Genomic DNA, 14,756 nt, shown 5'->3' with positions numbered 1-14,756 from the left:
AACAAGAGTCCATCTTCAAATCATAGCCTTGAGGACAAGGCTATTTTTCAGGAAGGGAGTATTGTTATGGAGTATAGTCTCATGGGCTTTCTTATGGGTTTTGATGGATTGAGGCCCAAGAGTCTCAAACTTTTTTTATGATGCTAGAATGAAGAAGAATAAAACGTGGGAGTTATAGTTGGTTAGGATATTAAGTGGTTATTCTGGATTTTGTAACTAGCTTTGGCTAGGGTGTTACTAGCAATTTTGGCTAGGGATTACAGAGCTTGCTCTGAGATATATATATATATATTGTATTGATTTCTTCGTAGAAATTGGGCTCACAACAGTCTCGCTTGGTTTTTCAATATTTTGATGAGATCTGGATCCTCTGCTGTGGAAAAAGAAACAACACAAAATATTGTGCATTAAATAGACTTATGTAATTCATATCACAGGATTAAATAATTAATTATTTAATTAATTACACACATGGAATATTGATCTCATGTATATTTTAATACACAGTATCATGTGTTGTTTCTCTCTCCACACCAGAGGATCTTTTTCCATTTTGATGTCATTTCGGGAAGAACTAAGCAGCTTTGGCCTCAACATTTGCAGGGTAGAAGGGACCCAAAGATCCTCGAGTCCTAAGAATGAAGAAGCCAATTCGACATATATACTTTATGATGTTGAAGATTTGTTGGGTTTCAAGAGAATTTACACGTTAGAACTCTTTCGCCTCCAAAACAAATTACGGACATTCCCACACATGACTCCATACATTCACATGATTTTCAAATAGAAGTTAACACAACATCAAACCACACATACTGATAGGTGAAATATAGATTAGATTACATCACAAGAAATCCATCGCCCTACATTTAAATCATCGATAGCGCGCAATAGCATCTTGTGGTGTATCATCCCACTGGAGCTCGGTGCTACTCGGTATTCCATCTAGATCTTCTTTGCCATCCATCTCCTCAATTTTCTCCTCTAACTATCGCCTCCAGCTCTGTAATTTTCATTTTCTTAGCATATAAAAAACATTCTAACACGAGGTTTCGCTTTAGCACCTCCTCATTTTCCCCATGCTATGTTACATCCAAGAAAGTGAGAACTATAAATTTTTCACATATTTGCGGGGAAGACAGCGTTTCCACTTCTCCTGCTCGGCCTTCGAAGAATCATGACAAGGTAACTTCTGAGACAATGTAGGGTGCTTAGTTGTGCCCTCTCACTCCACTGCAGCAGATTTCGACTTCGAACGAAACTTCATTACTGTGCCAGCTTAAATAGAAAATGAAACAGGAAATCAGCTATACTCGGGCAGATTCTAGTGCAAAGAAATCCTCCATAACTCACCAATTAACTACGACTACTACTACTGGAACCAAGAGTGAAAAACTTTTGCCTCCATAAAACATTTTTCCACCTGTATACAAGTATGTACACAAACGATTCTGTGAATAAGGAGACGAAGCACACACACCGGGAAATAGAATGCTTGATGATATACACGAGTGAATACCAGCTTTTTCTCGGTGTAGATAATTTACGCAGACCCGAGAACCAGAAGTTCAAATGCCATCTTTGCATGTTGGTCCAGCAAATATTTTCAAAAAAATAATAAAGAAGTCACTTATCGGACATTTATTTGAAAAACTCAATGAATCAAGAAAAATAAAACGACTATAATATGCGAAATACCACACTTTAAAAAAAACATTGTTTTCTGTTTTAAATGATAGTACCAAAATCTAAATTGTCTTTACCAATGAAACTGTTTTCAACAGATTTATTCATTTAATTATTAGTTTTCTTTGTTTTTTCTTTAACAAAATACTTTTTCATAAAATAGTTTCTCTATATATAATCTATCCAAATACATTACTCAGATAATAAAAATCCTTAAAAAAGTTTGGTCAATGACACGATAATTTGATGTACATAAGTTATGTACCTGGATATCTCTATTAGTTATAATAAAATATCAAAGATCTTTTATGATATTATGTGAAAAAGTATTTTTCGATTAGTGGAAAAAGCCGATTGAATTCCCATTAGCTTTATCGAGTAATCGACCAATCAATTAAAATTTTCCCAGTTGGCAATAACAAAATTCAAAATGTTTTTTTCCCTGGAAACGAAAATCTATAATCCTGACTTTAATCTTCAAACATTAAAATTAAATTGTCACCGAGTTTGTAGAAATCATAGTCGATTAGTGCTTCAAGTATGTGGTGATATTTGGTCATTCAATTTCCTATCTCGCACGACTCTTGATTTATCCACTCGCAAGGGGAAAAATGGGGGGTCAATCATCTAAGAAACGGGAACATGTTGAATAACTAGATTTGGATACATAAATTTCTTTCTTCACAAGCTTTCCATATATGGAATAATATCGAATAGTTGGCAAATACCTCAATTCTTAACACACATATCATCTAACACTGCAACGCTAGTAAATACCCCATCAGGATTCTGAATCCTGAAATCGCAAGCTTCCATATTCTGAACCATATGGCCGCACAAATTTGGCTTCGAAAAAACCATTCAAGCTTAATTACTGGAATTGCAAATCAGTGAGATGCAAACGAATAAGAGACAGCAAGTGCACCTGTTTAATTTCTTTTCCGCTTCAGAGTTTTCAACTGTGTGAAAATGTAGTTGATGACTTCCTTCAAGGTCGCCTTTCTGTTCTCTTTGAAGTTCCAAAGCAAAGGAACCACATAACATCCACTCGGATTGTACTCCCGTAGCTCAGTCAAGGCAATGGTCACTGCCTCGTAAACTTCACTGCCCCACTCATTCTTAAGGCTGTGTAGCCTTTCGTCGTCCTTAATCGATATCTAAAATAAACACCAATAACTGTTATGTGTGACATCTTGAAACTTTGAAAATGATTCGCAAATGAGTACACTGGAGGCATTCACATGTAACATGCTTAAAAGAATTGGAATGACAAATATTAGACCACTCAGCGAGAATAACATCGAAATCGCAGGCTACAGTGAAAACCATGCATATAGGTCAATTTAAGCTAACCTTAGGATTTCCCTTTTCATCTTCAATGACTTGGAATGGATACCAATCAGACTCTTTCATCGATTCCTGCCACAGAGAACAAAGCTCAGCTGCCTTGATATCAGCTTCGTCTGGTGAAAACCTTGCCTTGCATGCAGTCTTGAAGGGTTTCTCGTCAAGTTCACCCATCCTCATAATGCCAATGCTGACACGATTGCTATTCAGCAAATCAATCAAGCCCTGGGAAAAATTACACATTAATGAATATCAATAGTTTTGTGTGACGGTTTAGTAGCTAACACCATCAAATGGAGATGCACAATAGTCGTGTCATCACATTTACTAGTATCAAACCATCGATCAAGCCCAAAGAAACTAATCCTGTTTACCAATCAAGAAGTTCGTTGACAACTCTTGAATCAGTGGTTATTTCATCACACGTTAATGAACAACCACATGGCATGTATTGTCGATGCCTGGAGCCACCCAAATATCCACACCTGACATCCCATTTTGTAGCCTCACAAATCTTTTCCAAATCCTTTTATGTTTTGGCAACATTCATATACTTCCGAATAGCTATACTTTAAAACCAGGTTAATCTACTACCAGAACCACACAAGAAAGAGCAAGACCATATTTAATATAATCGATATCATACCGCAATCAGTTCTTTTCGAGCCTCTTGCAGCTCATCATTACTTTCACGCTCTTTAGTAACCAGCAGTTGATTCAATTCCTCACGGTAACTCAAATTTTCTACTTTCTCCTCCAACTGCTCCTTCATCTCATCAATCTTTTGCTGGGCACCAGCATCATCTTCATCTCGCAGATGCTCCATCACCACTAGTTTTCCCTTAAGTTCTTGAATTTCCAGCTCTAGTTTCTGCTTCTCATCTAGATTTCTTTCCAACTCAAGAATCTGTTTTAGAGCTTCTTCCTTCTCCCGCTGCATAGTATAAGCATCACAGCATGTAAAAAGCAATGCATGCGAGTACTAACTGACGAGAAAAAAAAAACACTTATTACTGAGCTTTATATGCGGCATACTTAGCGTGCAAGTGAAAGGAGAAAAAGCCTCGAAATCAAGGGTGTTCAACCTTTTGTTCTTCAACTAGTCTTAGGACATTATCATCCGCCTTCTTTTGCTCCTCGGAAGCCATTTGAAGAGCACTGTTTCTCAAATTATTCTGACACAAAATATTGCAGCTTTACATATCAAAATATTTCCAAAAAGAATAGATTGGAAGGATGTGACAAAAAGGATTTCATAAAATTCAACAAACTCATACACAGTCACTGAAAACTTCAATTCTATAACAGAGGTCAGTTAAGGCTTGACATACATCATCCATTATGTCTGCCTTGTGAATGCCACAAAATTCTGCCAAAGCAATCTCACGTTCAGTCAAAGTTTCACGTTTGTTCAGCTCTCTACTCCATGAATCAAGGCGTTTTTTCTTCACCTCCAACTCGAAGTTCAACATTTCTTGTTCATCCAAAACCCGCTTAATGTGCTCCCGAGCATTACGTTGCATCTTCTTTGTTTCTGAAAAAAATAGCACAATTTCAGTTTGACCTCAGAGAGGTACAGAAAACACAGAGATCATAATAGGGAATGAAAATCGCAAGTAAAAGAATACACATGGCTTTACTGAGTGGAAACTAATCAAACTGAGAAAAACTTTTACAGAAGTGTTAGACAGAGTCGTGCAATGGCAAATCTTCGGAAGAACATTAGCATTTAGCTGGGATGGGGGAGTGTGGGGGGAAACACACCTTCACAGAAAGTGTGATGAAGTTCATCCTTCTCTTCAAGCAACCTACTCAGTGACATTGTCCGTTCAATGTATTTGATTTGCAACTGATCGAGGTTTTCATTCTTCAACTCAATCTCATGGACCAGATTAACCACGACCTTGTTTGAATCTTTTTTTTCTTCCTCGACGAGATCTGAGATCGTTTTTAGTTCTGCAGTTTTGCGGAGATGATCTCCAACAGGCACTTCTGGTTGGTAACCATCTTGGCGAGCGAACCAACCATACATCTTTGAGCCTGGAGAAGTTCTCCGCTCGGCCCATTCTCTCTTGGTTTGGCCATCACATTCAAACGATTTCTCAAACTCCATTGCATTCTTAAAGCCAGTCCAATCTTGATCAAATCTTAAGAAAGCATGCGCAGTTTGTAGGTCATGATCCCAGAAAATTTCAATTTCTTGAGGCTTGTATTTGGAGAATTTCTTCAGCAAATACCCACGGGTGTCCACAGAATTGTCATCCTTTGATGTATTCAATACGTTACCAACAATCCCCACCCAAGGCCAGCAATAGAACTCCTGCTGCTTAGAGTTATCAGCAGGTGCCGCACGCTGTGGTACAGGTTCTGCGTCTTCAGCTAGATATGCCTCCAAATATTCAGATAGTGCAAGATGGTTTGCTCTTTGTTTGGCACTCCGATTGGCCGAGCCTTTAGATACTCCAATGGCATGTTGAAAAAGATGATTTTAGTGGTAGTCTTGCTTTTTCTTACCAGCACAAAAGGGGCATCTAAGGATACCATTTGGACCCTTAACCTTATAAGTACCAGCCTTCAGGAGTTCATAAGGTTTCTCTTTGTACTCGTTAATCTCAGAATCACTGATATCCGACTGTTCATCATAGCTGCTTTCCATCTGAATAGCAATACACATAACAGTTAATTGAAAACAGTTCTGGATGACCAAAACAGAGAGAAAGAGAGAGAGAACAGAGTATCTGAGATCAAAAAAATGAGCCCATTACCGCTAAAATATTCAACTAAAATCAAGCCAAACATATAGTAGCTTGCGGGGACTGAAAGTTGACGTGAATAGAAATAAAAAAAAATGGTCAAATCATAAAGAACAGAATTGTCTCGGTTATATCAGCACACAAATTAATGGTTGTCTACCAGACTCCCATTGGATTCTGGCACAAAAAGCTGATAACATTAACTTAGGGAATAGAACACAACCATACTTAATGAATAAGAACTGAGAAAGCTTTCCTATCAAACCCCATATTTGTTTTACCAACTGCAGAAACGCAGCAAATTGATGTTGCATTTCTCTCAACAGCTTACAGTAGCACATTCAAGATCCAAAATTGAACTATTTAGTATTTACCAACCCCCGCAGAGAAGTAAAAAGTAAAAACAGTTCGGTTGGAAAATTTTTCCTAGCAAATGTGCATGCACCTCTTTTATCAGGCAAAAGAAAATCCAGCCTCTCTCCTCTTAAGCAAAAGCTAAAAATTGCAGGAAACAAAATCTACATCGATACACAATTTCTGCCATTACCTCACCAATAAGCCGATCCACAAATCGAGTTGATTCAGAGCCACAAGGGAAAATTTCAGCTCACGTTCCTACACTTAAAAACCATACTGTAAGCTATAAATTCAACCAAAAAGTGAATACAATTGTTGCTTACATACACACTAGCCTAAATATTTTCTTACCTCGACGAGAGCAATTGACCTCTCAGCAAAAGGGACGAATGCAGGGACGAAGTCTGTTTCCGCGTGAGCGTACCTCACCAAATCAGGCTGAGAACACCAGGGGAGCAGAATACCGGCCGTGAATCGCCGGAGAAGCAGGTCGAAACCCTAGATAACCGCGGAGAAATGGGGAAGAAGTGGGCTGGAAGTACACTCACTCGAGAGGTGAAGTGGTGATCCGTCGGAAAACTGGGAACATTAAATTAAAGTTGGAAACAAAAATGGGCTTTCATGTTTGGGCCAATCCAGTTAATTCTCTTGACTTTAGGGCCTTAGGCTGGCATAAAATGGGCTTAAACTGAGTATATTATATTACAGCGAACCATACCAAATGTTAACATAATTAAATATTAATATAATATAAAAATATATATAATGAAGTTAGATTAATATTTTATTTAAATATAACATATGAAGTTTTATTCTGTTTTTATTTTATAAACCGTGGAATTTTGGGAAATGGGTATTTTTGGGAATAAAAATTGATAAATGACTATTGATCAAATCGTAAATAATACTAACATAAATGATTTAAAAAAATGATATGCTTAACATTGTCACCTTCCTAAAATTGATTGGTTTTTTAATCCCAACACTTTTTTTTAAAATAAAAGAAAAACCTCCCATCGCAAATGGTTAAGCTAGAAGTGTCTCGAGTATAAACATTAATGTAATAAATTTAGACATGTAACATAATACAATATTTAAAATAAAATAATGGTATGAGGATAAAATCATATATTCACTCGAAGAAATTAAACGAAGGTGGGGTGGGGTCCTTTTTCTATATGGATAGGGATAGAAAATTGCCCAAGTCTAACACTTGGTGTCCCATGAAAACATGATCACACAAAGATATACAGACAAAGAAATCTGAAAATGATACCAATTTTATTTCAAAAGGCGATAAAGGCATCATCACAAGTTTTTCTTAATATTCTTTCACTATCGGAAAAGTAACATACATAGTATATAAATTTTAGGCGATGCGCACTTGCATTTCACGAAAAAAAAAAAAAAAAAACCCCTTCTAATTTTTCCACTCAAAATATGGCCCCTAATATTTATTATTTCAATAAAACCGGCCGGGTAGGTCTATTGTGAGACAATCTTACGTACAACATTTCTATCTGTAAGACAGGTCACCTCAATCCATACTTATAATGAAAAATAATATTTTTTCATTAGTTGGGTCGTGTCAAAAATCCGCCTCACAAAATTAATCCGTAAAAAGTTTCATAAGAGTTTGTTGAAAAATTTAATAACAGATTATGAAAATATCGACTCTGCTACGATATCCTAAAAAAATTACTTGATTGAATAATTATATTTAACTCGCATAAAACACGGGAAACAAGAGAGTGGGATTCAAGCCAAATAGTAAACTAGCTTACTCTACGACGACAAAGATCCACGCGGGTAACCGGATAACGTAGTGTTTGGAAGAATTTTTAGGAAGCACTTCTCAGTTTTTTCTTAAAAAAATTCCCAAAAAAAAATTGAGAATTTTGTTATGAAAAGACTGAAAAGTGCTCCTCATAAACTCTCTCAAACATTACTTAAATATACCGACCCCGATAAAATCGAGGAAAGCATGAATCATATGATCACATATATTATTGCCTTGTAATTTGTTTAGTAGTGATATATATTTTTTGGTGTTTGGATCGATGCTTATCCAAACAAAAGTATCGAGTGTAGTTTGGAAACACAAGACATGTGTAGTGTTGAAGAAATCCAAGTTAGTATGATATCTCATTATAGGATAGCACTAAGGTAGCATATATTTGAGTAGGGCCTTCAACATCAGCTTCACCATGTAAGTGTCGGCCACTTGTTGTCCCACTTTCGAGTTTGTTAAATTTCAAAAGACCCAAACTTAGATATATAAATGATTTCAGATATATATGGATATGTTTCCATTTGCTTGGAAGTTTGGTTCAATACAAGTAGAAATGTTAAAAAGACTTTTTTGACTATTATATATCATGGGTTTTTTATATATTTAAATCTAATTGAATGGAAGAAAAAAAAAATGTAAATATAGAAATCATGAAATAATTTATATTATTTGATTGAAAAGAGAAAATTATGGAAAATAAAAATGGTAGGTTTCATCCACACACCACTACAATAGTTAATTTAACTAGTATAAATCATGAGCATCGTCTATCCATTTTTTGGGTTTAAAAATCAGGGTTTTGTGTTTCTAACTTCTAAAAAAGTTATTAATATTTTTTTTCCTCACGATTTTATGGAAAATAAAAAATAAAAAATCACTTAGAGGTTGCAAATTATACTCCCTACGTATTAGAGTTGCTTAATTTCCGATCCTTCGTCAGTGCGTGATTCAGCAATGCATTTTGCTGAAATCAAATTTAGTAGTTTACTCCTAACTTTAAGTGATATTAATTCTACGCGAAATTTCTTAATTTATTAATTCTCAAATTTTGAATATATATTTACATTTATCGATAAGTTAATGGTGCATAACTTCTTACGCGTTATGCCATTTGAGCCTCTTACGTTCACGACAATTGGAGTGGGTAAAACAGGAACTAAATTATATCCATTTAGAAATCAAATTTAATTAGCCTTTGGATTTACACTATTTGGTCAAATCTAAATATTCCTTTCATCAAATTCAAATTCAAATCTTTTTCTTTATAATTATTTACGTTATAGTATAGTATATTGTTGTCCAAATTGCACCAACACCCTGATAAAAATTCAAATAAGCAAAAACTCTTTGTGTAAAATTAAATCTCATTTACAAACTATTTATCACTAAGGTATCCAAACATTATCATATTTGATTTTTGTCAAAAAAAAAAGGGTACCTTTTCGTCTAACCATGCCCTATATCTATCATCAATTATATTATATTATATATATATATATATTATATATATATATATATATATAATATATATATATATATATATATATATATATTAACACTAATGTATCTTCATATTTCCTATATATATCGAAATTATCTCATATAACATTTTGTAGGTAATTTATATATTAATTCACTTATTTTTAGCATGAAACATGCCAACAATCGAAAAAGAAAAAAATAAGACAGTTCACAAAAATGTCAAACCTCATTATGGAATAAATATTATAAAGATGATGATAATTTGCAACGTGCGTGACAAAAGAAAAAGGCACCAAAGAGAAACATGTTTAATAAATGGGGTTCATTTCCATCTGCAGAGGGGTAACGTGTGTGTGCGTGTGTGTATATATATATATGCATGGAGATAAAGTTAAGTAACCATGGACGCATGTTATTGGATATTGGTTGAAGTTTCGAGATGTTAGCAAGAACATTGTGAAAGATATTAAATTCTTTGGAGATGTTTGCACAAACATTTTGTAGAAAACATTAAATTTTTTAAGATGTTCGCACGAATAGTATGTGCATATACCTAACATATCAAAATTATATATATCTATATATATATTAAGAGTTTGAATGAAGAGTTATGGTAATTGGTACATGAACACATGCATTTCTCCCCCTTGGAGCCCCACCAGATCAATTATTTCATGCCATTGTACTTAATGTAAGACCTAACGTAGTTATATCTAAATTGATCGTCTGACCCAGACTATAGAGTAAAGTTATGTTATGTACTGTTTAAAACAATTTATAATATGACTCATGTGTGCATAAAAGTATGCAAGGATTGTTGTTGGGAGAATTTTTATTTCCATCTCGTATTTTAATCTCTATGATGTTTTATTATTACGTTATTTATAATCTAAGTTCAATTTTTTGTCTCATATTTTTCAAATTTCTACCACTTTGGTCATTTTAATTTCCTTGATAATCCTTTAGTGTCACTGCATGTAACGCCATATCAGTGTTATACTAATATCACACCAATGTCATGTCGCGCAGACAAATGATTGAAATTACAAAATTAAAAAATATATATAATATATTAAAACAGAAATTTTTTGATAATATATGAATATGTTGGGAAAACTGTAATTTTGGTCATTTATGTTTGTCACTTTGTGATTTCGGTTCTTTATGTTTTTATATTTCAGTTTTAGTCCTGTATGTTTTGATTTTTGGCAATTTCAGTCATTTTTATTCGAAAATGATTACGTGGCACTATACACGTCAGCTCCACATCAGAAAAAGGACTAAAATTGCCAAAAAAAATAAAGATAGCGGACTAAAACTGAAATCTGAAAATATAGAGGACCAAAATTGTAAAGTGACAAACATACATGACTAAATTAAAAAACATTTTTTCCTAAAGATGTATGACACAAACACACAAATATATTACTTTCATGTCTCACTCATTTATGCTTGTGTGTTTTTTTTTTCACATAGATTAATGAAGTGTGTGAAAAAGTAAAATTTTAAAAGCAATGCCATATTTGATCTTTATTCCATTAATATTTTAGTATGATAAAATAATTATATAAGTAGTTAATAATATTCATTTAGTATGAGTAAATTGGTAAACTATTTATAAGAAAAATAACATTAAAAATTGAAACAAGACTATATAAAAGGACGGATAGAAACGGAAATACAGTTTAAACAAGTGGGACGAATGAATATACACCAAAACTATAATTTAACATACTTAAAAGAGTAACACTCCTGTGCAACGGTCTCATTCGTGAGACGGGTCAACCCTATCCATATTTATAATAATAAGTAATACTTTTGACATAAAATGTAATACTTTTTAATGGATAACCCATATAAGAGACCCGTCACACGAATATGACCCGTGCAACGGTTGCATACAAGTGTTTGCCTACTTAAAAATATTATTAATTACGGACACGCGTTCGTACAAATGGACGTTTAATTGTGTTTATATATGCATTTATGTCATTCAAGGTGAAATTATTAAATTCTCGATAATACAACAAACAAAAATTTCCTTCAATTCCTTACATAGCACCCCGCAAACTTTATTTTCCTAATCAATCAACACACCACTTTCCATTATTAAACCCTCAATTTATTTATTTATTTTTTTTCCCTCGATCCATCCCAAGTGAAAAAACAAAACACCAAAAAGACAAACTTCAAACTAAAACCTCCATAAATGGAGGCACCAAGATTCAAGCCTTCTAATCATCGATCATAAATTCGCCATCATGCTTATTATTACACGAATCATCTCCCACCCCACAAGAGCTTGAAACAAGATTTCGAAAAACAAAAAAAAATGGAAGAAGAACAGATTCAAACTCAGAAAGAGAACAAGAATCCCGATCTTGAATTTGATCTGAATCTGTCAAGCAAGGATTTTTCAGATCAAGCTTCGAATCAAGAACTAGCCCTTTTCCGGACAAGTATGATCCAGCCCCACGATTTGCATGAATCGGAGCCGAGAGTGTTTTCATGCAACTACTGCAGCAGGAAATTCTACAGCTCGCAGGCTCTCGGGGGCCACCAGAACGCGCACAAGCGAGAGAGGACGATCGCGAAGAGGGGGCAGCGGTACTGCGGCGGCGCGTACGGATTCCAGCACCGTGACGTGGCGGCGGAGCTCCGGTACCCGAGCATGGCTTCTCTCCCGCTGCATGGGTCGTTCAACAGGTCTCTTGGTATTCAGGTTCATTCTATGATACATAAGCCGAGTGTTTTGGCTTCTCCGTACTTCAACCAGGGATGGTTCAGAAAGCCGCTGGATCAGCACCCGTCGATAGGGCGGCTGGCGGCGGCGGAGAATCATCAGCAAGCGGGGCAGTCGTCCGGTGGTGGGACGGCGAGGTTTGACGGTGGTCGGAGGTTATATCCGGCGGCGGTGGATGCGACTACTGGAGGATTCAGGAGCGACGCTAGTTCTCAGCTGAAAAGTAGTCGTGGTAATCAAGAAGACATGAAAAATTTGGACTTATCTCTTAAACTCTGAAATAATTTTTTTTTTTTGCTTATTTGATATTTGCTTTGTTACAATTTTTCTTTTTTTTTTTCACTTTGAGTAATATTTTATATTCGTTTCTTTTTTAAAAAATTTAGAAAAATTTGTGTAATTACATCAGAATTTTTGGTTTCTATTACGTTTGCCGATTATTATTTCTGTGTAGATTAGCAAATTCCATATTAACTCCGATTAATTAGCATCCTTTCATCTAAGGAAACATGTTACTTTTACAAATTATTTGCTGTTTTTCATACATCATTAAAAATAATATTATTATTATTATAAGTAGCTCCGTACAATGAAAAATTCTTGAATTTAGAAGTTGATAAATTTAATATTTTTTCATTTAGTAAAAACCAAGATAGAGAAACTTCATGTTAAATGTGAAATTATGACTCGAAAAACGAAAAATTATTGAAATTGCAGCTTCTTAAACTTTCATTTCACACAATTAATTTGGTTCTTGAGATAAAGCTTAGATTCAAATTAATTTTCAATCTCAAATCGAAGTCGACGTGATACTGTGCCGTGTCTTCACTCCCGTGAAAAAGACTAAAGTTTTAAGAAGAAAATTGCAATTTTCCTATTATATTCTAGAAATCATACTTTTAAATTCTTGAATTAATGCATCAATCACTCCATCAACATCTCCTTCCAAAAGTTTAAATTAATTAAATTAAACGTTCCCTTCACTAGATATCACACGATCACTTGCATAAATTTAAAAATCATAGTGATGTTTTAATTAATATGATGCTGCCGCGATGAATAGTGTGTGATTTTGGCACTTAGTGAATTTTAAATAGCCTTTCAAGTCCAAGAACAATTCCAAACATGAAATGGACCCTAGCTCTCTACTTAGTTTTTATGATAAATTTGTTTTCGGCCAGATATTAGAATCTTACGATGTTTTGGATTTAGTTTAAAGTCACCCATCATTTCGTACGATTTATTATTAAAAAAATATATAGCATATTTCTTTTTCTAATGTGAGACATGAATCATTCAATGTATATGTACACACATTGTGATTACATGACACATTTCTTGACCCCACTTGCACTTCATGAAATAGACTATCTACGGGGAGGTCTTCTTCAATTGGTGGCTACTGCAAAGAGTCGGCAACTCATTTTTATTTAAAATAATTTATTTTGAAATATATGTTGCTCTTAATTATACTCTATTATTAATTATTAATTATATCACATATAATACACATGTATATGTTATATTCCTGAACTGTAGTTTTCGTCGATTCAAAAGTCTTGATTGCACTAATTTCTTACCCAAGAGGATGTCAAGAACAGTGCCCTTGGTGGGTACAATGTATATTGTTTAGTCATGAATGATGATTTATTTATTATGTTGAACTTTTGCTTAAATTATGTCATTATCGAAAATTGAAATCAAATCCCATCTGAAAATATTCTACATAAATACTGTCTCTCTCCAATCTAGTATCTTTTTTTGAGACAATAACTCTTATGAAACGATCTCAATGGTCATTTTTTTAGACGGGTCTTTTGTATGAGTTATCCATTAAAAAATATTACATTTTATGTCAAAAGTATCACTTATTATTATAAATATAAGTAGGATTGACACGTTTCACGGATGAGACCGTCTCACAAGAATGTTACTCTTTCAAGTACAAGAAAGTTAGAGTGGCACTTTCAAGGCAATACAAATTGAGGATTGTGAGATTTTGAAGTACCATGGTGTAATCTTGGGGAAGTGATAAGTGCTGCCTCGAAATCAATTGAATGAATCATTCAAAAATTCATCAATTGCTCTTGAGGCCTAAGATCATCGCTACCAGCCACGATCAAATTATAACAATCCTCCTCCGCCAACATATACTTGTGTGTCTCAGCCCTCGATACCGGATATATCCGATGTTGAATAGCATAGTCAATAAAATCGAGTACAGATATATTGGGAGGATGAAAATGCATACCTCCTTCCTTGTACGTATAGGTATGCTTGTTAGAATTCTTAAATTTTTGAGACAAAAAATGGGTGGGAATTAAATGGTGATACGTGGGGTTGATATCATGGGAGCAAGCCACACTAATTATAGGGAGACTTGGAAAATGTGCTCCTCTAGTGTTTTTATGATCCCACACAGATAGGTCAAATTCTAGTATGATAATGTGGGACACCACCACACATTCATAACTCGACTCCACTTGCAAGTTTATGCAATTTTTTTTAAGAACTCAAGCCATGATCAGCTTTGAGATTTCTTCGAACATGAACTTTATTAAAAAAAAATTGAATATGTTTTATAAATAATCATTTC

General features: G+C 34.4%; 1 protein-coding gene and 1 pseudogene across 1 annotated transcript; one reads left to right on the top strand and one right to left on the bottom strand.

Annotated features, from left to right (window-relative positions):
- Positions 1-741: 741 nt before the first annotated feature.
- Positions 742-6,686, bottom strand: LOC140861411 (factor of DNA methylation 1-like; annotated as a pseudogene).
- A 4,760-nt stretch (positions 6,687-11,446) lies between these two features.
- Positions 11,447-12,636, top strand: LOC140866639 (zinc finger protein 1-like). The gene has a single exon (XM_073271667.1). The coding sequence runs from the start codon at positions 11,750-11,752 to the stop codon at positions 12,437-12,439; it is 690 nt and encodes a 229-aa protein (XP_073127768.1). The 5' UTR covers positions 11,447-11,749; the 3' UTR covers positions 12,440-12,636.
- Positions 12,637-14,756: the final 2,120 nt, after the last annotated feature.

The sequence above is a fragment of the Henckelia pumila genome, chromosome 4 (genome assembly GCF_033568475.1).
Source record: "Henckelia pumila isolate YLH828 chromosome 4, ASM3356847v2, whole genome shotgun sequence".
NCBI lineage: Eukaryota > Viridiplantae > Streptophyta > Magnoliopsida > Lamiales > Gesneriaceae > Henckelia > Henckelia pumila.
The sequence above is the reverse complement of the archived record's forward strand: the minus strand, read 5'-3'. Positions and strand labels throughout refer to the sequence as shown.